This window comes from Leuresthes tenuis, unplaced genomic scaffold, assembly GCF_036924035.1.
Source record: "Leuresthes tenuis unplaced genomic scaffold, fLeuTen1.0.hap1 SCAF_20, whole genome shotgun sequence".
NCBI classification, from domain to species: Eukaryota; Metazoa; Chordata; class Actinopteri; order Atheriniformes; family Atherinopsidae; genus Leuresthes; species Leuresthes tenuis.
The window spans coordinates 31,153,360-31,180,012 of NW_027325374.1; the positions used below are offsets into that span (position 1 = coordinate 31,153,360).

The 26,653-nt window shown below is 41.2% G+C and overlaps 1 protein-coding gene across 1 annotated transcript in view; it reads right to left on the reverse strand.

The window, feature by feature from the left end:
- Positions 1–14,619, reverse strand: part of fmn2b (formin 2b) — a 35,143-nt gene extending 20,524 nt beyond the window's left edge. The window contains exons 1-6 of the mRNA XM_072373331.1: positions 14,016–14,619; positions 13,601–13,745; positions 13,220–13,307; positions 11,173–11,234; positions 7,813–7,892; positions 6,403–6,532 (exon numbers count right to left, since the gene is read on the reverse strand). Of these exons, the coding sequence (XP_072229432.1) occupies positions 6,403–6,532; positions 7,813–7,892; positions 11,173–11,234; positions 13,220–13,307; positions 13,601–13,745; positions 14,016–14,530 (1,020 nt within the window). The 5' untranslated portion in view covers positions 14,531–14,619. The remainder of the gene's footprint in view (positions 1–6,402; positions 6,533–7,812; positions 7,893–11,172; positions 11,235–13,219; positions 13,308–13,600; positions 13,746–14,015) is intronic.
- Between the last annotated feature and the right edge of the window lie 12,034 nt (positions 14,620–26,653).

Consider the following 26,653-nt stretch of genomic DNA (forward strand, 5'->3'; position numbering starts at 1 on the left):
CACCCTATCTCTACTCTGTCACCTCTGACATAGTAAGACTAGTGGGTTCCTTCTATGTAGTTTATTGTTAGCTTTTTATATAGCTTGTTATATCTTCATTTGTAAGTCGCTTTGGATAAAAGCGTCTGCTAAATACATAAACATAGACATAAACATCGCATTCAACGTCGAATTGAGCGCATGTCGGAATACCCGACTCCTCCCTGTCCACGCTCCTACTTGAATATGCAAATCATATTTAAATGAGCCCTGCACCTACGATTCCCCTCTCTGCACGATCAAAAAATTTAAAAAAAGTGTTAGATAGAAAATTGGGGGATAGAAATTGGGGGCACACATGCTCAATGCACGTCACAGGGAATAATATTAGGACGATTACACAAATAAAGTTACTCACCAAGAAGCCACCCATCACGCACAGTGCCACCTTATAGTCTGTTCCCAAAAATGCTGTAACTCAGAATGTATGAATCGTGCGTTGAACCAGGCCACCTCGCCACAATGTTGGTGAATTCCATTTGTGCATCACATATGAATTGATCGAATGAAAATTTTTCCTGTTAACATATACAAATTCATCATGTGATGGCACTTTTATAGCAATGTGTGTGCAGTCGATAGCTCCGATTACATTAGGAAAACCGGCTCTCGGTTCAAATTGCGCTTTAATGTTGGTCTGTTCAGCAATGTATGGGGATTTGATATACCTGACTGAGATGCAGATAATTCCGTCCCACTCAGCTGCCATGGCTCAGCTCAGGGTCGACCGGCACAGTCCCAATCGGTTGGCCAGCTCCCTCTGGAATGCCCCAGTTGCTAGGAACCCCAGTGTGCACATCACCTGTGGGCACAAGCAGCGCATGGCTTCTCCTAACTTTTAATCCCCCATGGCAGAAGAGTAATCTGACCATGGACACACCTTGTACAATTTCAAAAATCTGATCACAACGTTTAATCCCCCATGAGTGAAGAGTAAGCACACCAAGTTTAAAGCCGGTAGCATTAAATCGGTAGGAGGAGTTTGACCAGATGTGAGGGGTGTAACAAGGCAAAAACGGCACAAATTTGCTTGTTCAATTCAAAATGGCTGACTTCCTGTGGCCCAAGTGCCATGATGTCAAGAGGCGTTTTTGTGCGCCTGGGCATGATGAAGGTGTGTACCGAATTTGACCAGCCTCCGCAAAAGTAAGCCCAATGGCAGGGGTATTTTGAAAATTTGTAGGGGGCGCTACAGTGCCATTTTCTTCTGGCCACAAACAATATAATTTACATACGTATGAGGTCGTCCGCGTGGACATGTGTGCCAAGTTTCATGACATTGCGATGATGATATAGCTTTTAATCCACAACCGCCATAACACGATCTTCGCTGGCCTGCCACGGCCACAACTTTCAGACTTTGGAAAAAATCCTCTTAACTTTTAATCCCCCATGGCTTAAGAGTAACCTGACCAAGTTTGAAGCCGGTAGCATTAAATATCTAGTAGCAGTTCGATCATATGCGAGGTGTGGAAACAGAGGGACGTTCCAGTCACCAGCAGGTGGCGCTATAGGTGAGTGTCACTATGCGTATATGACCGCAGTCAGAGCACAGTCCCCGACAAGCCTATGAAGTTTGGTGAAGATCAAACAATGTATGCAAAAGTTATGAGTGACTTTGTGTTTTGTGGCAAGCAGTGGCGAGTCGTCAAAGTTTGAGGATCTGCCACGGACACACCTTGTACTATTTAAAAAATCTGATGACAATGTTTGATCCCCCATGGCTGAAGAGTAAGCACACCGAGTTTGAAGACGTCAACATCAAATCTGTAGGAGGAGTTCGAGCAAATGTGAGGTGTGGAAAAAGGCAAAATGGCACCAATTTGCATGTTCAGGTCAAAATGGCTGACTTCCTGTGGACGTGGCGCTATGATGTCCTGAGGCTTTTTTGTGCGTCTGGGCTTGACGAACGCTTGTACCGAATTTCGTCTGGCTACTCAAAACTAAGTCCCACGTCACAGATATTTATTCATTTTTCTAGGGGGCGCTATCGAGCAATTATGACGCAACTACATTAAGACAAAATGGCGGACCATCCCTGATGCGCACGCCAAAATTGGTGAGTTTTCCCGCACGGCAAAGCCCTCAAAAATTCGATTAAAGTGCAAAGAATAATAATATTCATAACGCCAACAGACGGGCGGCTGTAGCTCAGGAGGAAGAGCAGTCGCCCACCAATCAGAAGGTCGGTGGTTCAACTCTGGCTTCCCCGGGATACATGTCGAAGCGTCCTTGGGCAAGACACTGAACCCCACGTTGCCTCGTGCCACGTGTATCACTGAGTTAGCTTTTGCTAAAACCTGGTGATTTTACCTTGGTTGCGATCTTTAAACATGTGAACATTAAAATTGTGTATGAGCTAAATCACTTCATGGTGTAGATTTAGAAAAGAGCTAAGATCCTAATGTTATTAGCTTAGGTGATATTTTAAGATGCCATTTTATAATTTGACTCTTTCAAATGCTATCTTAAATTTATTTCAATGAAAATATTTAGAGTCTTGAGGCACTGAACATTGCTACCACTTATAATGCCCCTCTCTTGCTCCCCTCCCTATCCATTACTTCTCTCTCCTCCAGGAGTCTATCAGTGATTTCTACTGGTATTATTCTTGGAAAGATATTATTGATGAGCAGGGCCAGAGAAATTTCTCCAAGGCAATAAATGTTGCCAAGCAGGTTTTCAATACACTTACAGAGTACATCCAGGTAGGAGAGCACATTCATTCACCACTGTTTAAATTGCTGTGAGAGAGAGTACGTTTACCTGTAATTCTTAAGATGTGCCAAGTTATTAGAAATGGCAAATGCTTTTCAAAAAGTTATTTACAAGTTTCTTTAGGCATACAATTCACTACAACTCATATACAAATTATTTGTTAATCAGATGCAAAAGGCACAGCATTGGCTTCTTTTTGATAAAAAAAAAAAAGTCAATGAAGTATGTGAGGACATGTATAAAAAAGCAATAGTCATAGAAGTAGATATGGGGACTCATGTTGTGAATATTTGATTTAAGGTATACCATGGAAATTAATAATATGTGTAATTCATAAAACAGTGTTGATAAAATTTTGCTTTTTTCAATGTTACAAACCATAGTAACACTCACATTCTTAAAAAGAATTTCCAGAAAAAATTGAAAAATGTTTAATAAACGGCAGCTGTAGCTCAGGAGGAAGAGCAGTTGCCCACCAATCGGAAGGTCAGTGGTTCGGCTCTGGCTTCCCCGGGCTACATGTCGAAGCGTCCTTGGGCAAGACACTGAACCCCACATTGCCTCCCAGTGTATCCATTGGGGTATGAATGTGTGTATGAATGATTAGAAAAAGCATGTAGTTATGTATCTTAAGACGTGCTGTGTGAGTGGGGTGAATGCGGCATGTAGTGAAGCGCTTTGAGTGGTCAGTTAGACTAGAAAAGCGCTATACAAGTACAAGTCCATTTACCATTTACCATACAATAGGTTCCTTGCTGTTTCACGCCTCGGACCCTAATAATAACGCCAACAGATACAATAGGTTAAAAAAAAAAACAAAGAAATTTAAAGTGTGTGATGAGGCATTTGTCGCCTCTATTTGTATTTTAGAATAATAAGACATGTTCATGTATGTTCATTTGCACAAATTGGCTGTGAATAGTGCAAACTGGGAGTAATACAGCCGCCAGAAGAAAGAGGGGGCTCTAAGTAAGTTTAGGCATTGTAAGTGGCGCGGCATATCTGGTACCATTAGCCCCCGTGCTAACAATGCAAGGTGTCGAACAACAGGAGGACAAAAAGAACATTCACCCCTGTTGGGGAATATACACAAAGAAATGGAACATCACATCATGTAAATAGTATTTAAGGCACCCAGCTTCATGTTTACCAAGTTGCCCTACTGTTAGTTAGCAAGTGAACATAGCTCATGACTAAAGCCTGGCAGTTGAGCTGAGTGTTTGAATGTGCATCATAAATTTACCGTACACATCTTTAGCTTTAGTGTTGTGACGCCAGAAAGTTCTCCGCATCTTTCACCGAAGCAAAGTGTTTCCTCCCACCATCCTCGGTTGTAATTCGGAGCTTCGCTTGGTACAGCCGCGATGATTTGAATCCCCACTGGTAGAGTGCAGACATCCCCTCTCGATAAGCTGTACGCTGCTCCATGATTTCAGGACATTAGTCTTCAAAGATCGCCACTGGGTTCACCGAGTAGAGCAGTTTTCCCCTCCTTTTGCGAGCTTCCTGGATAATCTTCTCCTTGACTCTGTAGTTGTGAACTCGTCCAATTACCAGTCTTGGTTTCCCACTGGGCAGCTCAGCAGTCAGGGCTCTATAGGCATGATCCAACTCTGGGGGTTAACTCAGAACCTCATCCCCGAAGATTTCAAGCAGAAACTTTGAAAAGAAAGTACTGGGTTGTGTGCCTTCAACAGACTCTGGCAATCCTGCTATCCTTATGTTGTTGCGTCGGCTGCGGGATTCAAGATCAATTGTCTTAGCTTTTAGCTTGGTGAAGTTATCCTCCAGAGCAGTGTATTTAGCTTCCATCTACTCAAATAGGTCGCTGATTTGGTTTGCGTTGTCTTCCAGAGAAGTCAGTCTTTGTCCATGGTCAGAGATGGCTGCTTGGACACCATCTAGTTTAGTTTCGAGGGATGTTAAGGCCGACTTAAACTCAGCGGAGAGGGCTGTTTTCTGCTCTGCTAGTAGCTTAGCCAGAGAAGCCATGCTAGCAGCCGGTAACTCGTCGTCCTTTTTTCCGTCCTTCTTAGTTGACTTCGATGCCATTTGGTGTACGGGTATTGGTAGAAGTGACTTCAGCATAAAGGTACAACAAATGTTGTGTTGCAAGTGAAAAGTTCGAGTTAAATCTTAAGTTTTAATGAAATGTTGTGGGAGCTTAGGTGCAACGCGTCTACTCCATTCATGACCCGGAAGTCCTCCGACTTGCCACCGCACATTTCCACGGTCATTTCGCTCTTGATACATCTGATCGTTTGACGTGAAAAAGTGCGAACGCCACTTTTTTGTGCGTACGGACCTTTTGTACATGAGGCCCCTGGTCTTGTTGGGATATGACCTCATGCCATCTACTGAGAGGATGTAACCCATAAACTTTACCTGTTTTTTTTTCCAAACTCAGACTTCAACATGTTCAGCGTGATACCTGACTTTTCTGCTCACTCCAGGACAGCGTGCCCCTTGGCGTCATGTTGTCCTTTGTAGATCCCTAGATAAGGATATTGTCCATGTGGCACACAACTCTGTCAAGGCCTGCAGTATCCTCAGTTATCATTCTGCTCTGAAAATATTTAGGGGCAGAGGAGATGCCAAATGGCAGGTGACTGAAATGGTACCAGTTGAATGATGTGATGAAGGTAGAGTCGAGAGCCAACTCTTTAGACAGGGGGATCTGCGAAAACCCCATGTTCACATCTAGCTTGGTGAAGTTTTTTGCACCCGTGAGCATGCCTAAGGTCTGCTCTTTTGAAGGGAGAATTAACTTTTCACAGCACAATGACTTTTGTAAAGATGTCATGTCCATGCAGATTTTTAAGGCCAACACTATGCCACAACTTGGGTCTGTTGGCTCTTCCATATGACTGATGACATCTAGATTATGCCTCTACAGATATTGCTCTGATTATCAGTTATTAAAGCACCATTTTATGAAAATACAACTCGAGGAACTACCTGGTGCCTGACCCCTCTGGCCTGTTTGATGGCCCCGTGTGGCCTATGTATTGAAACATAAGAGCTACCCTCTTAACTTTGTGTGGAAGCGGTAAAGCTGTGCTTTATTTTTCACACAATGCTTCTGCATTTTGGCCTAGTTTTTGTGTAAATAAGTGACAACATGGTTTGATATGTTAACACATTGTTAACATTAGAGTTGAAAGAGGGTGTATTTTCTATTTGACATGACTGTGAGGACAAAAAAATATCATGCTGTACACATTTTAAAATCTCGTAAGACTAATGTGATTTGTCATTCTAGTCCATATAGAATAAGTTTGAGTTTGACATGTTCATTGTTAAACTGGGCTTTCGAGCAGACAGATTGTAATAAGTCTGTTTTGTCATGTTTATGTCAAGAAAAAAGAGAAAGCTAACTCAAAAGGCTTCAGCTATTAAACCAGAGTCAAACATTTTACCATAAACTTGGTAAGTATGACACAAGTAGACTTTGACAGATAGATATACTGTAGATAACCAAATTTGCTGTTGGACTTCTCTGGAGCTGTTAAAGTTATTTTCAAAAATGTTTTAAGTTCCATGTAATAACTTGAACTTTAACTTTAATAATTTGTCTTCAGCTGTACTGCTTTAAAGAACAGTAACAATTTTGGATTCTGTGTTGTGGTGTGTTGTTTTACTCACCTTGCATACCCTCTGCAGTGTATCTAGTTTTCTTGTAATAGATGACATGCACTCAGAGAAGCTGGATTGAAATAGGATGCAAAAGACTCTACCAGAGAAATTTGGGATCAGGGACAGTTGGTAGAGAAATCTGTAGCACAGACAAGACACATAGCATTTAAGAACTTTTAAACTTGGCATCGATTTGATTTTGGAAAACACTTTTAATTCAAAGGGGACATATAATGCAAAAATCACTTTTGCAGTTCTTCTACACTAATATATTTGAATTTGCACTGCATACAAAACAACAACCGCGTCCATTTCACGTGCACTGCCATGGCCACGGCCACTCACTCTCTTGTCCCTCTTGTCTGGGCGAACCATTCAGATTCCGCTCCCCTCCCTACGTAGAAAGGGGAGCGGAATCTGAACTCTCCCGCAGCGGCCAACACCCAGTCTCCACCCACCATGCCCTACAGGTTATAAAAGAGCGAAGCTCAGGTGAGGCGCCCATATTTCATTCGTCACACTGGTGAAAAATGAAAAATGAAATGAAAAATGGTTGGCAGTATGGCGAATTTGAGAGATAAGCATGTAAGCTGCTCTGTTGTTAGCTGCAGTGACCAGCACAAGACCCTGCATAAGACCCCAGTCTCAGAGGACAAAGTTTATTCTTGACGGCAATGTTCCAGCCATGGTCGGCAAAACCCTATCTGTGTGTGCCAACCATTTTGACAAGGACAGCTTCCACAATTTGGGTCAGTACAACATAAGACTGGCAGCACAACTTTACCTAAAAGAGGGATTGAGACCGACCATCCATGGGCAAAGACAGACGACGTAAGTGTGCTTTGTGTTTCTTTTGTCCGATTACCACGAGCTAATGCTAACCGCTAGTTCATGCAGCCATGACCAGTGCTTGTGCTCAACTGTTGTCATAGCAGCCTGACGCCGAACTGAGGTCGGTACGCTGGGCAAAGGTCGGGCGGAGTGAGCAGCAGCAGCGGCACGAAAACCGACACACCTGAGCACAGAGTGCTACAGTGTACAGAGAGGGCAGCTGTGCTTGATCCATGAGGAATTTGTCTAAATGATTTCACAGACATGTCATTAAGGCGCCTGGCACCTGTGTGAACTGGTGGAAAAGGGGTATAGTTGCTCTCCTTTAAGACTTTACTTAATATGCTAAAATTTATCATTGATATTTATTTATTTTTCATTATACCGATAGGAAAAACTGAGTGGACTGAGTGTTTATAGGGCTCTTCCCCTGTTCAATGCCAAAGTAATCATATAAAGCTTTTGGATAGTTTAACTTGATGTTGGTCTTTTACTCCTTTGTGGGCTGGGCATGTCTGTGTTCAGGAGAGACCAATTAACTATCAATTAAACTTGTTCATTGAGTTGAAGTGGTGGGGGATAACTTACTGTTCAGGTTTGTCCAGAGGCTTGTCTTTAGAGGACTTTATGTGTTTTTCAATCTTGTCCAGCTCCTCCTGTTGTGCCCTCTATGGGAAAGACAGAAGAGACTGATTTCACATGTTACATGAATAATATAAACCGTCATAACAACAAAAATAAATACATTCTACTGCTAGCAGTTTGGTCACTGAGAAAGACATTGATTTAGTTAAGTCTTCATAGATCCTCATTCATCGAAGTTTTGGTAACCCTGAGTGCGTGAATAGAAGGAAATTGGACTTTCCTGGTTACTGAAGACGTTTCACTTCTAATTCAAATGGCCTCTACAGTTCTAATCAAATAGTGGTGAGTTTTAAGCTTATAAACTGTTGGTGGAACACTCACACTTGCGCTAATTTCACACGTGTACACCCAAGATTTTCTTCCTATCAATTTGTCAGGTCTTTTTCCACATGTCTTTTTAAACACACAGCTCACAGCAGGAGGTATTCTGCAGGAGGTTCTCTGCTGGAAATGAGAGAAAGGGAGTGTGGGGAACGGTTCTCTAGAGCAGTGGTTCCCAACTGGTAAGGCTTCAGTACCCACCATCATTTGCTATAGACGACCTGTGACCCAGGAAAATTTTTAACATCTCAAATTTCTTTAATGAAAACATGTTGCAGTTTGAACGTGACATAAAATAAGATATCACAGTGTGTCAACAGACACAAAATTCAAGTTCAATGATAAATAAAAGCAAACAAGAGTGTGACGGTAGAGAGAAAAAAAATTCCCTTTAACACTCAAGTGGCTGCATTTTAATTCAAAATCAAAAAGTGCACTGAGGTCGTCGTCGTCTGTTGTTTAAGGTAAAATATGTTTCTAAGTGCAACAAGTGGCATGAAATAATAGCTGTTGGCCTGTTAGAAATAATTCATGACCATGTTTTTGTAAAGTGTTTTGTACTGATGTCTCTGTATTTCGTTGATGCATAGCAGATTCACAGGTCTGTTTCCCGTAATGGCGTAAAGCCTCGTCTCTGCAGTGTCTGGTGTTGCGGACGGATAACCATGTCAGCACATTCACATGTTTGACTGGGAATTTGTGTGCTGTTGGTGTTACAGAGATCAGCCATTATAGTTAATTTTGCACTCTTGTTATATTTTGTTTGTACTTTTATACTGACTTCTGTTGCCAGAACTTACGATCAATCACCAGTTAAGTGTTGATGAAACCTTTGCTTTGCCAAAGAGCAAGTATATAGAGGAGAGTTCTCTGAAAGTAATTTATTTTGTTTTGTTTTCTGTGATAAGGATTATACCAGATATTATTGAAAACAATGGTGTGGTATTTTATTCTTTCTTTTTTTTTTTTTTTTTTGTCAAGTGAACACCAATTTTTCTGCCTTTCGATTAGCATTACAGAGTATTGTCGCCACCTACTGTCTAGGAGTGTGAATAGCATGCATTCTGAGCCCTTTCTTAACTTTTTTTCCCCAGTCAGTCTGGTGACCCATTGAAAATGGGTCCACGACCCACCAGTTGGGAACTGCTCCAGAGCATGCAGGAGGCAGCAAGTGATGCAGAAATTATACTGTGAAAACCATTATCTTTTTTAAACAATCCATTGAGAATAGCAAATGTAGCTCCTTATTGTGTTAATATGAGTATTACATTTATCTGTACATGTTCAAAATAGCCAGGAGCAAATGGAAAGCAGCATATGGGTCAGCAGAGAGATCAACCCTCAGCAGCACACACACACTCACTTGCATCATGACAGTAGCTGCAAATCCTCCAAAATCGTTTATGCATTGTCCCACTTGCTGACGCTCCAGAAAATTTACAAGGTCACTGTCACCTCTGAATTGTCAAACATGCGCACCGACATGTTTTGGTCACAAGAAGGGGTGCTGGCAGCTTTTTAAGCTAGTATGGTTACATGTACAGTTGAGTGGAGCTCCAGTTAGAGTTAAAACAAGCCATTTAATTTAACTGCCGTCTTTATCCCAATGCACTGAAAGGGAATTGAGTAATTGAACAAAGTATGTCAGACACTGCAGTAGTGTAAGAAAATGTTGAAGTCTGCTTAGCTTTCTCTGTAGGAGATCATCATATATGTCTGTATAGCTGAATTCACTGCCCAGATGTTGACACTATTACTTGAATGGTCATTTTGTTAGATGATTCTGTGTTTATAAAACTCAAAATACTTTAAGTGACCACAAGTTGACACATTTTTTTTCTTGTAAGGATTTTTGGGCACTAGAGGTTTTTCTTCAAACATACGTAGACAGGAAAGGTTTTTATTCAAAGTTCTGCCTCGACGGAGCCACCATGCTGCTAGAGGGGTGTTGCTGTGCGTCAGGGGTTATAGCCAAATCCTTGCTTTTTCTTTTTCCCGGTCATAGTTAACAACGGTAAACAATGACAACCAAGGTGGAGCAGCTACGCCGTCGAAATGACGGAGAAGCATGAACTATGCTTAAATGAAACATAGCCTTAATGGGCTGCTTTTTGTTCACAATTTCAGACTCATTTTGCCATCTGACAAAAGTAATACCCAGTAGTATGATGACACTTTTATCTTATCTTATTCAATTTTGTTTTATTTTATTGCTTTTACTGTTCTTTTATTGTTTTTAATTGTTTTTACTTCTACTTTTCTTTATTTATTATTAGCTGTAAAGCACTTTGGTACACCAAAAGGATTGTTGTAAAGGGCTGTATAAATAAAGTACACTCACATTTACAAAAGAAACAGAAAAAAAATGTCAAAGAGAGCTTCTTTTTTTTTTGGTAATCCAGCACTGTCAATATATACTCATGCTTGACTGTTACTCTACTGATCCATCCAACCATGCAGTTTTACCACCCACTTAATACAATAATACAAATCGGGGGTGGGGGTTGTATGGATGCCTATTCTACCCGCCGTTGAGCAAAAGGCATTGATCATCAGTCCAGGGCCAACAAAGAGACAAACAACCATGCACACTCACTGCAGCATGTTTTTGGATGGTGGAAGGAAGCTGGAGAACATGCAAGTTCCACACAGAAATGCCCCTGCTTATCTATTTTAGTCCATTTGAGTATACACATGCAAGGATGATTTCGATCCACAACAGCATTATCTGGGTTTGTTAGTCCAGTTTTGACAAGCTAATTTTCTGTTGGAATAAAATATTTATATGTGTTTTAAAAGTTCATTTATTGATTTTTTTTTTTTCTCGTGTCATGTACAGTACATGTGCTTACTGTGTAATGTATTGCAAATGACTTACTGTCAAAGCTGCCCCAATAAGTCAACATAGACACAGGACTATTGAAGCTTTAAGGGCCAACCTGACAAACATTATAAACTGACTGTGGAGAGTCTGTAGCTCACATTTTCATACAGCGCCTGTAGGGTCTCTAGGTCAACTACAGTGTTGTCCAAGTTTAGGATGGCTAAAAAACAGACAGAAAGAGACAGAGAGAAAGAGGTAAATGATCAAAACTGTGCTCTCTGATAATTCTATCTAATAGTACACACTTTTATAGTAACTAAGAATGAGATTGTGAATTTTGATTGCTTTCTTTTGTCAGTTTGTAATTCCAAGCTGCTGTCAATCTATTTGACAAATAGATAATTAATTAAACATTGAAATTCACAATAGCAGAAGCTCCTGGCAAGTGACCCTCAGAGAGCAGGATGGACAGCATTGGGGACCATCTCAGAGATATAAGGACGAGACATTCTCAATATCGTAAATAGCGCCTTGCACTAAGATTGACATCACAATAACTGCAATGCTAGGTATATTATATAAATCTTCCTGATTTATAAAAATACTGGAAAGAGTGGAATGTGTTAGGTCTGTTTATTCAGGTATTAGTACAACCCATCAAAACACAAGAAAATACAATTATTGTAACTGTTGGAAAAAGTATGACAGAACAGTTTAAATGTATAGTTATGTTTAGTTTGTGCATTATACTTCCTGTATAACTTCATCTTGTGCTATTCCTGAGGTGTATCAGTATCACTCTCTCTGCAACAACACTTACTGTTTAGATCAGATCTACAGTAAGACCTGTATACCACGAATAAACCTATATAGATACATATGCTGCTGTATTGCTATCCCTGTTCGGCCAAGCAATGAGCAGGGTAGCAAGCATAATCCCAGAAATACATTTTCAGTTATTGTGGTTATTTAACTTTATCTTGAATGACAAATCAGAAAGAGTTTTGACATTTAAAGAAACATACAGTAATTTTTCATTTCTGGAGTGCAACACATTCCAAAAAAAGTTGGAACACTAAAGACTTGTTGCAACTTTTGGACCAAATCATTATTGTTATCACTGTATAACACCTGTTTAATTTTTTACAATATTATTAGCCCTTACTTGCTTTTGTCTTTTTGGAATATGTTTCTTGTAGGGTAAATTGATTTAAATTAACAAATAAAAATTAGGTTGATAAGAAAACATCAAATATCATGAGTTCATATTGTCTGCAAAGAAAAATAAGTAAATGTGAAAATAATTCTAATTCTAATAATGTCATAAAGCTTTTTATGACATGGGGTCACCAAGTCACCAGTGTCAGTATGAAATGTTATTTGGATCAATGTAATATTATATTTTAATTATATATATATATACATATATATATTTAGAATTATAGTTGGAAAATTATGAGAAATACAAAATGGAAGAAACTAGAGTTTTTGAAGGCAAAGAATAATATACAGTAAAATATACTGCAGTCGAGTATAACCTGATCACAACATTATTGAGTATGTATGTCACTTGTTGAACACAACTGGTAGAAAGACCCATGAACAAAAACTGAGGTGAGTTGCAGTAAACCCTGAACCGCATCATAAAAAAGGAACCTATTCTTTAATGATGCCCATGTGTTCAAAACTTGAGACAGTTACTGCCAGGAAAGAATGTGATAAAGAATTACATTTTATTTATGGTTATTTTCCAATGTCAAATAACCTTTGTGCCCCTCAAAAAGGAAGTTCTATATATTAAGAAGCTGTTATTGACATGAACACAAATCAAACTAAAGCTGAGAGTCGTCTCTTTCAGCCCTAACTGTAACTTAAATATGTCATCGTAAAAGGTGGAAAAATAACTATTTTTATATTATTGTCAAAATATCAACCAACATGTCTTTATTTAAAAGAGTGTCTGAGTGGACGCTGAATTAACATCTTGCCTGACCATTGTCATCATATGCACCAAACGTGAAATCAAATGTGGTACCAACATGTTTAACCCTCCACTTCCTGTACAACATACAGCTTTGAAATCTTTTTCAGCAGTTAGCAGTATTTTATATCCAGATGATATATCTCCCCACACATCAATCTTGTTAATTCGGAAACAATTATGCAGTTATTTAATGAATGACTACATAAAAAAGGAACACTCACCATGCTGGATGTCTTTCATATCAAGGTGCAGGGAGGACATGAGGATTCCAACTGCCTGAAATCGCTTATTGTTGAGGAGCTTTGTAACCTAAAAAAGAGAAAGAGAATCAGATCCTGGAACAGTTAATAGCAGAACATTTCCTTCAATGATATTTAGAGTGAGTAACTATTGTTTTACTGGAAGGTGACTGGAAGGTGACAGGAATTCAAAGGTAAATGGCCAAACCCAAGGGGAAAATTCTGGATAATTTTAATGACTGATTTATTGCCATTGTTAAAATAAATGCATTCAAGCTCATTTCAAGATAAGGCAACACCTTTTTAGTATTTTACTTTATGGAACTTAAAGGATATTAAAGACGATTAAAAAAACAGACATACCTGCTTTGCCTTGGACTTTGTTATAGTATCAGAGAGTGGCTTCTTCTTCTCCTTCACAGCTATTTTGGAGAATAATTCCACAAACTCATCAAAGTCCATATCAGGTTCCTCAATTGTCTCCCATACAAGTGAAGAAGAAGACTCCCTGAGAAACACATCAATACTCATATTGCCAAGACCAGGGCCCCCAATACACCTTATTTAATAATGAATGTATGTATTATTTACAAATATTTATGCTATCTAATGGGTCTGAGCCACAGGCACAGAGGAGAAATCGAACATTATGAGAGATTGACATACATACTTTTTATGGGTTATCAACACATGGAACTGGCATATAATCATTCAGGTTTATTTAAACTCGTGGGTATCATGGTGTCACCCTTAGGAAATTAAATGTTACCATCATTACTTTTTGGTGTTGAGCTGTATTCTGGTCCAGTAGAGAGGCTTCATTGGTCTGGGTGGCTCCACCGCCGATTTCCTAGGTGGTTTCTCCTGAGTTAGACCCAGAGAATACAGACCAAATGGCAATGGAGGAGGCAGAGGACCCAGTGCTCCTGGAATACCTGGAGGAACACAGATAGGTCCTGGTGGAGGAGGCGGAGGAGGAGGCCCACAGCTGGAAGGGGGTGGTGGTGGTGGAAGAGGGCCTTTAAGTTCTGGTAATGGAGGAGGAGGGGGTGGAGCATGGCCACCAGGGAGAGGGGGGGGGTGGGGGAGGGGCAAGGCCTCCATGAAGGGGAGGTAGAGGTGGAGGTGGGGGTAGAGTAAAACCACCAGGAAGAGCAGGTGGGGTAGGAATCGGGACATCAGGTAGTGGAGGAGGAGGAGGAGGAGGAGGAGGAGGAGGAGGAGGAGGAGGAGGAGGAGGAGGAGGAGGAGGAGGAGGAGGAGGAGGAGGAGGAGGAGGAACTCCAGAACCATGTTGTGAAGGAGGTAGAGGCATTGAGCAACCAGGTAAGGGTGGAGGAGGAGGTGGCCGGGGAGGCAATGCCTCAGTTTTCCCTAAATGAAACGATACAGCATCTCCTTGAAGCAGATGTGGAGGAGGATGCGGAAACTTACTACAACACTGGAAGCCAGACTGACTGAGCAAGAGTCCACCCAGCTCACTACAAGGCACCTGAAACTTAAAGCTATTGTCCATGGGTGAGGTCTGTACTGACTTGGCCTCCACACAGCCCAGAGTGGAAGCTGCTTCTGTTTGCAGATGAGCATCACACAAAGCCCCAGGAAGGCCCTCCTCTCCTCCACACTCTTGGTCTGCGGTGGAGGTTGTTGGCTTCATACTATCATTGTCCAGCAGAAGAGGGGGGTGTCGCTCCAGCTCAGCAATCTTAGTCCTAAGGTCTTCTATGGTTTGTTCCAGCTGTTGAATGACATTAACATGTTTTTCCTTGAGTTTTCCTGAGGGGAGAACAGATTCATCCTGCAGAAAAGACCATAAGATATAACCAAAATCATAAAAAGACAAACAACCAACACAAAGTCATTCTGTACATTTAAAAGAAATAAATGTTGATAAGACATTGAACAAAGCCTCTGTGGATGGTTGGTCTTAAAGAAATTAAATTTGAAAGAACTGTGTCACAGAAACATTACAATATTTTTTTTTTCTCAAAGGCATAAACATGGATAAAAAGACAGGGAGAACCAACATAAAAGTAATTGGGCTGTAATTCTAGCACAGTAAATTTTACTTGCCCAGTTACGAATTAAAGTTTTTCTTGGAACCTTTTGTTCAGCAATAACTATATCTAAATATTAAAACTATCGATCATTCGTGCATGTCAGCTTTTCAGTGCATCCCCTCAAACAGAGCTGCTGTGACTCTGCTGTGATTATACCATGTTTTCTGACTTGAACAGGACAGGAAACATAAAGTGGTACAAATTAAAGCAACTGACCTCTGACCTCTCCTCCTTCTCTCGTTCCAAGATGACTGCATGGTGTTCTGGAAAAAAATATATGACAGCATAACACAGTGCAATAGTAACTGTTGGGGACACCACCACCTGAAATCATTAATCTGTGGAGGAAACTGGATTTTATTCTGAATGTCCATTGCCTCCTTTCCAGATAGCCACATTTCCTGATCCACTCAATAAAACACCCTAAGACTGCTTGCCCACTCTCTTTCGGCCATACTTCTGAGGACAGAGGTCACACAGCTCCTTCTCCTGCAGCAGACCTCTCTCCATGGGGGAGACAGCAAAGGCCTACTAACCTCTGCTGAATTTGTTCTCACTGCCAATAAGATCAGAGTGACCTGCATTTGGCCCTGGTCCCTCTATGTCTCTCTCCCTTTCCGCACTACATGGACTTCTCAGCTGGCAAAGACAAGGTGAGTGCATGGCTGAGAATCCATGAGAGATGACCCAGGGTTTGCTTGAGCGTTAACTCCAACAGGACCACAAGAAGTTACCAGAATCCTTCTGCTAGAGAGTACAAGGGATTTATATCAAAGACTGGACTTGAACTGGACACACGACTGTTTCCAGCCCTATTTCCTGAAGAACGAAACATTTCCAACGACTGTGTTAGCAACTGAACACACTGGGCATTAGCATCAGTGCCACATGGCTAAACATACAAAATCTTTTGTGTTAAAGTTTGTATTGACTTTTTTTTCTAAGTGTAGCTTTCTTACATTGAACTAATTTAATATTGAATTACCTTCCTTGGGGCACCACCTCTCGTTCATTTTGAGAGGAAACAGAATCAGGAGTTTTCAATCTCACAGTTTGTTACTGAAGAAAAGAGTTCTCGTCTGAATTTACAGAAATTACTTTTACTCTATATGGGTTATTTATTGAACATTAAACAGAAACCTTAAAGTTGCACTCAGAAAATGAGGTGATAACGACTTAAGATACAGGAGATGGTTCATGATTTAAAGCAACAGGTAAAGAATAGAGAGAGATGGGGACTTATTTCTAATCTTAGTTTTAATCCTTATGATGGTCTATGGCTGTGTACAGATAGGAGTTTGTTACGGTGGATAAATTGATGGTTATTTTAATTCAACATTTGCTTAGACACCAACTACAGTACGCATCACTTCGAGACGGGCAGGTGTCGATCTTAGTTTGAGCTGCGGCTTCTTGGTTGAACAGCTTTCTTTTCCTTTCTTTCACCAGTCGTCTGAAAAAGCAATGCCCGAGTGTTTATTCCCGGTCCTCACTTCTTAGGTGACGTGGTTGTCTCATTGGTTCAGCTGAGGACTCTCAGGATTGCAGGTAAGATGGAAGAAACATCATAAAAGGAAAACTTAATGAAATGAAATTGCGTGGTCTACCAAGAGTTTACTTTGTCTGAGTGACAGCTGCGGATACAAAGCGGGACATAAAGTACAAAAAAGAGACAGCGCCAAACAAAACAAAAGCACAAAACTTCGATCCTTTCTTCTGAATTTTCATTCAGTCTGTCACAAATAGTTTCTTTGTAAGTAAGTGTAAAAGCGTCAGCAAAAGCAAGAAAACAAGAGTACAAGAGGATGAAACATGCCTTGTTTTAGAGTTTTATTAGTGAGGGCAGAGTAACGCTCTGAACTCTCAGCCAGTGATATGTCCGCAATCCGATATTTACGATTCTGGGCGTAGAAAATGGCTTTATTCTAAATTAACTTTTTATCAAAGTAAAGATTAATCTCTCTTATTCTTTTATCCCAGCGCACATTCAAAGAGTACATAGTACAATGATTATAACACAGGCATGAAAGACATGGAGAGACAGTGGCGTTCCTCTGATTTAAAAGAGTCTCAATTAGTCTGGAAAGGTAGTTTCATAACGTATAAGAAAGCCCTTCATAAAGCTAGAACTGCTTATTATTCATCATTGATAGAAGAGAATAAGAATAATCCCAGGTTTCTTTTCAGCACTGTTGCCAGGCTGACAAAGAGTTCGAGCTCTGTTGAGCCATGTATTCCTTTAACTCTCAGCAGTGATGATTTCATGAGATTCTTTATCAATAAAATTGTCACTCCGGACTCTTCTTCCACCCCTGATGATCTTGTCACCCAATACAACAATGGTCTTACTTACATTCTTACATTTCTTTACTCGGGCTGCTCCCTGGTTCACTCCTCATCTCCACTCCATGAAATCCATTTCAACAGCTTGAAATACTCTACAGGAAATCTGATCTCATCATCCGTAAAGACATTTATACAGCTGAGCTCTCTCTCTACAAGGATTCCATCTCACATGCTACAATACAATATTACTCCAGACTTATCTGCTCCAATGCAGGCAACACTAAGACTCTCTTTTCCGTATTTAACAGCAACTTTCAACCCCCTGACTCTCTACCCCCCACCTCTACTCTTCCAAAACCTGTAACTCTCTCCTCCTGTTTTTCAATGAGAAGGTCAGCAAACCAGCACCTATTCAATTTCTGCATACATTGTCCGATCTTCACCAAACTTCATAGGCTTGCCCGGGACTCTACCCTGACTGTGTATATATGTGCTTACAGACATTCACCTATATTGGAAACGTCACATTGTATCCATATGTTGAATATGCTCGAACTTCTCCTGCAGATGTAATGTTAATGGATTCAAACTTGGCCAGGACATGCGCACGTGCTTGGGCCCGATCATAGTCACTTTGTTTCCACACCTCGCATATCATCGAACTCTTCCTACAGATTTAATGGTTCCGGCTTCAAACTTGGTCAAGTTACTCGTCAGCCATGGGGGATTAAAAGTTGTGAACAACTTTTCCAAAGTCTGAAGGGTGCGTCCATGGCAGACCCACAAACTTTGACAACTCGCTACTACTGCTCGCCACAAAACACAAATTCACTTATAACTTGTGCATACATTATTCGATCTTCACCAAACTTCGCAGACTTGCCCGGGACTCTGCCCTGATTTTGACATATGCCCACACTCAAACACACCTATAGCGCCACCTGCTGGTGGTTGGAAACTTCACTTTGTTTCCACACCTCACATATGATCGAACTTCTCCTACAGATTTAATGGTTACTGTTTCAAAATTGCTCTGGTTATTCTTCAGCCATGAGGGATTAAAAGCTGTGATCAACCTTTTCAAAGTATAAATGGTGTGTCCGTGGCCAGGCGCCTAAGATTGTGTTATGGCGTTTGTGGGTTGAAAGCCATATCTTCATCTCAAGATCATGAAACTTGGCACACACGTCCACGCTGATGACCTCATACATATGTAAAGAATATCGTGTGTGGCCAGAAAGAAATGGCTTAGTGTTGACCCCTAAAAATTTTCTAAATACCCCTGCCATTGGGGTTAGTTTTGAGAAGGCGGACGAAATTTGGTACACGCCTTTTTCATGCCCATGCGCACAAAAAAGCCTAGGCCGTCATGGCGCCGGGTCCTCAGGAAGTCGGCCATTTTGAGTAGAAGATGCAAATTGGTGCCGTTTTGCATGTTTCCACACCTCGCATATGATCAAACTCCTCCTACAAATTCAATGGTTACGGCTTCAAACTTGGTCAGGTTACTCTTCAGCCATGGGCGATTAAAAGTTGTGATCAACTTTTCCAAAGTCTGAAGGGTGTGTCCGTGGCTAAATGGCTCAGTGGCACCCCCTACAAATTTTCAAAAACCCTGATGATGATGTCTTGATATACATGGGATTCTCACTGCCTGCACTACACTTGCCAGACAGCTGTGCTGTGTAATGCGCGTCGCCTGGCGCCCCACGCCTACCCCAACGTGCGCACGTGCTCGGTCCCGATCATCGCTGCTTGCAGCTTTAATTATTATTAAAATCATATTCCAAACACTGAATAAAACAGGGACTAAAGAACATGTTCCATTAACAGTCAAGATTCTATCACATCCCTCATTAATCCACCATCCCCTCCTGCCTCTGTATCTTGACTTTTGTCAGTATTTATATACTATCTCTGTCAAAGAGGAAATGCATGCGTCCATCACAACAACAGCGATTCTAAATTATTTTCCACTGGCATTGTTTCACCACATCACATATCACCACCACATAGTCGGTAGACTGTATAAAAGTAGACTGATATAAAAGTAGTAATTTAATTTATCTCTGTGAACCCAGATTAACAATATACCTCTGCATGAATTTCTCCCAGTGATATAAAGTACACTTTAAATTGTTGACCTGACTGTGTCAGACCAGTACTGTGTTTTTTTAATATCACCAGTTTTATCCAACAGGAGACCCCGGTGAGAACTGTGAGGGAGAGGTATATTACTTCCGAAGTGGCTGCAAATTTTTTTGACATTTTACATCTTACCCCAGCGCAGTTTATATCTGCATCATGTGATTTTGTAGTTCATTATTTTAACAGCAAAGTGAAGTCAGCCATTGATGCTGCAGCTTCACTTAAAACTAAATCAGTAAAAGTTAAAACTATACCACCGTGAAGAATTGAGAGAATCAAACAAATGAAAAAGAACAACAGGAGAGCAGAAAGAAAATCGGGGAAAACAAAATTAACGTTCACTTTGAGATTTTTCAGGAACAACTAAAAATTTACAATAGTGCAGTAAAACAGGAAAGAACCCTCCATTTTTCTAATCTTATCACACAGGTGATCACCTTGATTGTCTTAAAAGATGCCAAAACCGGCAAATAAAATTCAATAACCTCTCTTAGCCTGTATATGAGGTGAGGAGCAGCACTCACGTCTCAAACATACAAAAAAAGAGCACCACTTTTGGTAATGAAGACGAGACTTAAAGGGGAACTTTAAGACCTTATTTCTGGCATGAAATACGTTTATCTACTCACTGAAAACAGTTTGGTGAAAGTCCGCGTCCTTTGGAAGCTATTTAGATAACTCGCGATCGGCGTATATCCATATAACGGAGTGAACAGAGCAATGACGATGCAGCCTCTAAATTAGGCATTATCTGTCTTTATTTCACCAATAATTTAAGACGAATGAATGAACGAACGCGTACTATGTGCTTCTCACAATAGTGTCTGACACGATGTTTTGTAGCCTCACATACTATGGGTGGCCTGTGAGGTAGTTGGTAATCCAGGCCATCCACCTGCCTGTTCAGTAGCTTGTTCCTGAGCAGCTTCTCCCTGAGCACTGGAAAAGTCAAAGAGCATGACTCTCACAGTGCTGTCTGAGTATAAGCCCTGTGCTGCAGAATGTGATGGCATCTTCCACTCCAATATGGGGCTGGTATGCGAACTGCAGGGGGTCCAATGATTGCTCAACGACTGAACGAAGATGCTTCAGGACGACCCTCTCCAGTGACTTCATGGCATGTGATGTCAAAGCCACCGGTCTGTGATGTCAAACACATCATCTGTGTGTGTTTCAGTGGTTTTTCTTTGGCACAGGGACCAAGCAGGTTTAACACAGGTCAGGGACAACCATCATGGCGGAATATATTTTGAAAAACAGCATACAGCTGAGTAGCACATCCTTTAAGCACTCTGGTACTAAGGCCGTCAGGGCCCGAGGACTTTCTTGGCCGAACTCTCTTCTATCAACCTCTGTGGTGATGGCAAGAGAGGCCAGCAGGTTGTTAGAGAGCCCCGGTGGGAGAAGGGGGCAGGGCTGAGGTGAATAGATGGGAGCCAGGAGGATCATTGAGGTGGATGTGTGAGGTGGTTAAATCCCCACTAGCTATAGTTGAGGTCACGTCCACACACAGCAAGAACTCAAGAACTTTCTCTCTCATACTCTGATATTGCTCGGGGGAGACGGGCATGTCTGGGGATACTCACAAACCCTCGGTTGAGTTTTGGACTTCTCTTCAATGAGTGAGAGGTGGCTTTGCTGTGGCTGAAAGTTACAGGATAGAAGGTTCTGACTGTGGTTTGTGAGTATGCACCACACACCAGCTCAGACCAGCCTTCTAGGAGTCTAGAAGTAGGTGCCACCTGGGGCACCATTATTCTCCACATCATTGTTCTCAATGACAGAGAGACCTGGAGAGACATGATTGGGAGGTACAGCCCTTCTGATCTGAACCTGAATAGTGTTATGCTTTGAGACTTCTGAGAAAAAAAACAGACAGAAAAAAAGTTGCACACTCAACAGTACTGCTACTGTGGTCCACATCCTGGTTACTTCCCACCTTGATTATTACAACATCCTTCTTTTTGGTTTACCTGACGAGTCCATCCATAAACTGCAATTGGTTCAAAACTCTGCCCTGAGATTTATTTCCAGAACCTCCTCCTTCAGTCAAATTACATATGTCCTGTGGCAACTACATTGGGTTCCTATTAAATTTGGCATCATTTATAAAATCTTACCTCACACCTTTAAGGCCATCAACAACCTCCCCTCTGTATCTTACTGAGCTCATTCACACTAAAATACCCACCCATCCTCTCCATCTCCATCCTACTCAACCACTCATCTGCTCACTTGTCCAACATGGGGTCGAGAGCTTTCAGTCACTCTGCCCCCTGCCTCTGGAACTCTCTGCATGACATAAAAGATTATTTTACCTCCTTCAAATCCTGCCTTAAAACTAATCTTTTCAGACAAGTATATTCCCTTTAATCCTGTGCCTTGAATGACCTTACTGTTGCATTTTATTGCTGTTCTTTTATGTTTTTTATTATTATTTTGACTGATTTATTGATTCTTTTTATCTTGTCTTTTTGTACGGTGAGCTTGAGTGTGTTGAAAGAGGCCTATAAATAAAATGTAGTCTTTATTATTCTGTCCTATTCATGGATTGTTGATTACAAACACCATGTTCGACAGCCGGACAGACCTGGTAAGCCTAAATGGTTAGGGAGGGTGAACTAGGAACATCTGACGGAGACCCTTGTCTGTGAGGTCTTCAACTCACACCTCGAGTAGAGTTTTTCTCACCTAGGAAGTTGAGGAGAATCTGAATGGACCATGTCAAAGACCACCATTGTGGATGCGGTTTCCAGGAGCTCTTGCAAGAAGGTTGTAAGTGCTTGTTGTGGTGGTAACCAGAGGAACCACTGGTGGTCGCCATTGGTAAAGCAGCTGACAGTGGCTAAAAAGGCTACAGCATTCGTGGCTGTGGAAGCTAAAACTTGGGTGTGGTAGGATTTCGCCAAGGCTATGGAGAGGGACTTCTGGTTGGCATCAAGGATGCTCTGGCAAACCATTTGGTTTGCTTTCAAAGGGGAAAGCAGGGCCCATTCCAGGTTGTGCTCGGCCTAGGTGGAGAACTGTTGACCAAACTGAGGGGATTGCTGGGCAGTGAAATGAAGACTTTGAGGGTCTCCTTAATCTGGTCAGCATGTACTTGGCATAAAGGGTCTTTGGGGAAGACTCATCCATCACCTTTGCAAAGGTAGATGAGGTAGTTAAAAAGCTTCCTGGTAGCTTCTGGGAGTGTGATGCTGTAGTGTCGCGAGATTGTGTGAGACTATCGGCAGATTCAAACAAGGCGCGCCTCAAATAGAGCAAACAATATAGTAAGATTATAATTACGCCAATAACTACTGTTTAAATAAATATATTATCGGGTGAAACAAAAACAAAACACTGGAGTACAGTGAAGAAAGCCTGGAGAGCCTCACGGATTTCATCGACGAGTGTTTTGACAGGATCGTCATGGGGAAAACTAACCAAACCCCATCTGCTAGCACCAAGGCTTCAACCTCAAAGAGAAGTCGTAAGGAAGAGTCACCCGGAGCGACGTCTCCAGCTGGTAATGATTTGACGGACATTTTAACATCGATCGATAACAAATTATCCAGCTTCGACGCCCGTATGTCTCTGTTAGAAATTCTACACAGAGAGTTCCAGGCATTACGGGAGTCGTTGGAGTTCAGCCAGCAACAGGTGCAGACGCTGGCTGCAGAAAACGCAGACCTCAGAGGATCGGTGAAATCACTCACTGAAGGAATGAGCCGGATCTCTGATGAGAACAAGAGGATAAAAGAATCAATTATTGATCTCCAGGCTCGTAGTATGAGGGACAATCTGGTGTTTTCTGGAATCCCGGAGCAGGCAGACGAGGATCCTGAACTCGCAGTGAAAAACTTCATCCAAAATCAACTTAAACTTCCAGTAGATGTAGTGAAAAACATTACTTTTCACCGAGTCCACCGCCTGGGAGGGAAGAGACCTGATGCCCGCCGACCGAGACCGATTGTGGCCAAGTTCGAGCATTACCAACAGAAGGTCCGGGTGAGGGGACGCGGCAGGGAGCTGAGAGGAACGGACATCAGCGTCAACGACCAGTTTCCCAAAGAAATCCTGGAAAGACGCAGGGTTCTGTTCCCCATCCGGAGAAAGTTCATGGAAGGAGGCTCCCGAGCTGTCATCGCGGTGGATAAGTTATTCATCAACGGGCAGCTGTACCGCGACCAGGAAACCACTCCTTGGCTCTTCTAAACTCCAGGTGATCTGTATTCGTTAACTTGTATGAATCATTTCACTGTAGATGACATAAGTAAGATGAAATAATCTATCCAATTCACAGTTATCTATCAAGACAAAATATATAGCTCACTGCCAGTCTCACCAGCATAGGATATATGCAGTTCATATTTGTTTATTTGGGTATGTTTTTTTGTTTTTGTTTTTTCTATCTCACACTTCCACTCTTTTGCACTGTTTTTCTATTCTGTCTTTCTTCCCCAACCCGCTGCGTTTCCACCTTAATAAGTAATGTTAACAAGCACGGCGCACATGGAGTTTTGAGCAGAGCACATAATCAAGTTCCACACAGCATCGACAGCGCAAGTACATATTGTAGCAAGCTCATATTGACAACTGAAACACCAACAATGGCATGTTCATGGAAGCATATATGCACACACACGCACGGGATGCTTTTAGCAAGCATCCAGCACTCACTGCGTTAGTCTGAGCATGGAGCTGGGTCCAGGGAGAAGAGATTAAAAATCTCCAATAAATTGAAGGATTTACAGGCGGACATTGTTTTATTACAGGAGATTCATTTATCAAAGACTGTAGCTGATGTTCTCACCACAGCACAGTTTCCTCATGTGTACTCAGCCTGTTACAACTCCAGACAAAGAGGTGTAGCCATTCTGATAAATAGAAGAGTAAATTTCACCGTAAACAACACAGTTATAGATCCAGAAGGTAGATTTCTAATAGTTAATTTATCTATTCAAAATATGAATTTATGCATTGCAAATATATATGGTCCAAATGTGGATGACCCCTCATTTTTTCACTCCTTTTTCACTTCACTCTCTGATCACTCAGATAACACACTCATCATAGGAGGGGACTTTAACATGGTATTAGACTCAGGAGTAGACAGACTCAGTACTTCAGGAAGTCAGCGGAACTGGCAGTCCACGAATATTGTTAAACATGAAAGAACATGAAAGATTTTGGTCTTTGTGATGCTTGGCGCTCCCACCACCCCACTCTTAGAGAATACACCTTCTTCTCACCGGTACACCACTCATATTCAAGAATAGATTATTTCTTAGTTAGCAGTTCCTTGATGAGGGATATTTCAGACACCAAAATCCACCCCATCACTATCAGTGATCACGCTCCAGTTTCTATCGCACTGAAGAATAACAGAGTTACACCACCAGCTAGGAATTGGAGATTTAATACATCATTACTAAAAGACCCTGATTTTATTAATTATTTCAAAAGGGAATGGTCTGTATATTTAGAAAATAATGACCTACCAGGAATGTCAGCTTGTACTCTTTGGGAAGCCAGAAAAGCAGTTATGAGAGGCAAAATAATCTCTTTTTCATCCAATAAGAAAAAGAGGGAAAGTTCAAGGATATCAGATTTAGAACTCAGGATTAAATCATTAGAAATTGTCTACAGTACCTCCAAAGAGGAACACACACTGAATGAACTAAGAAAAGCTAAACTTGAATTAAACAAAATTATTGATAAACAAACACAGTTTCTGATACAAAGACTTCGCTTGGAGAACTTTGAGCACGGCAATAAATCTGGAAGGTTCCTAGCTAACCAACTAAAGAGAAACAAAGAGAAAACAACAATCACTTCTGTTAAAGACTCAAAAGGAAATTTCACCCATGACCCCGATGTAATCAACAATGCTTTTAGGGACTTCTATAAAACCTTATATTCATCACAAAATGATCCATTAGACAGTAACATAGATCAGTTTCTTAGTAATATCAACCTTCCAAAATTACAAACCGAACAGGCAATGGCTCTGGATTCACCTCTTTCAATAGGAGAACTCCATGAAGCCCTTCAACATATGCCTAGTAACAAAGCCCCGGGACCAGATGGTTTTCCAGCAGAGTTCTACAAAGAATTTTGGACTGTTTTGGCACCTGCATTTCACAAAATGGTATTACAAGTTAAGCAGAATGGCAGAGTACCCCCACACATGAACTCTGCTAACATTATTTTACTACAGAAACCAGGAAAAGACCCCATACTTCCATCCAGCTACCGCCCAATATCTCTAATAAATGCAGACCTCAAAATAATTTGTAAAGCCCTTGCCAAAAGAATGGAAAAAATAACTCCACTTATAATACATCCTGACCAGACAGGTTAACACTTGCAGGCTAATTAATCTCATAGACTATCCTAACATCAACAACCTGGAAACCACAATAGTCTCTCTAGATGCAGAAAAAGCATTTGATCGAGTGAACTGGAAATTTTTATTCGCAGCATTAAACAAATTTGGGTTTGGGTCACACATATTATATAGCTCCCCAAATGCTTGTGTCAGGACAAATGATCAAACCTCTCCAAGCTTCAGTCTGCAGAGAGGTACAAGACAGGGTTGCCTACTTTCTCCCTCACTTTTTGCTATTTTCATCAAACCTTTAGCAGCTGCTATCAGACAAGATAGAAATATTAAAGGCATCCAACCCCAAAATATTGAGCAGAAAATAAGTCTTAATGCTGATGATGTTTTACTTTTCCTTCACTCTCAAACGTCTCTCACTCACACGATCACACTCATAAATAAATTCTCAGCACTTTCTGACTACTCTATCAATTGGTCTAAGACCACAGTTCTGCCCATTAACTGCAGAGTCCAGAATATACCTGCGATCACTTTACAGTCAGGAAATATTAGATATTTAGGCATAAACATTTCCTCCAGGCTCTCAGAGCTAAC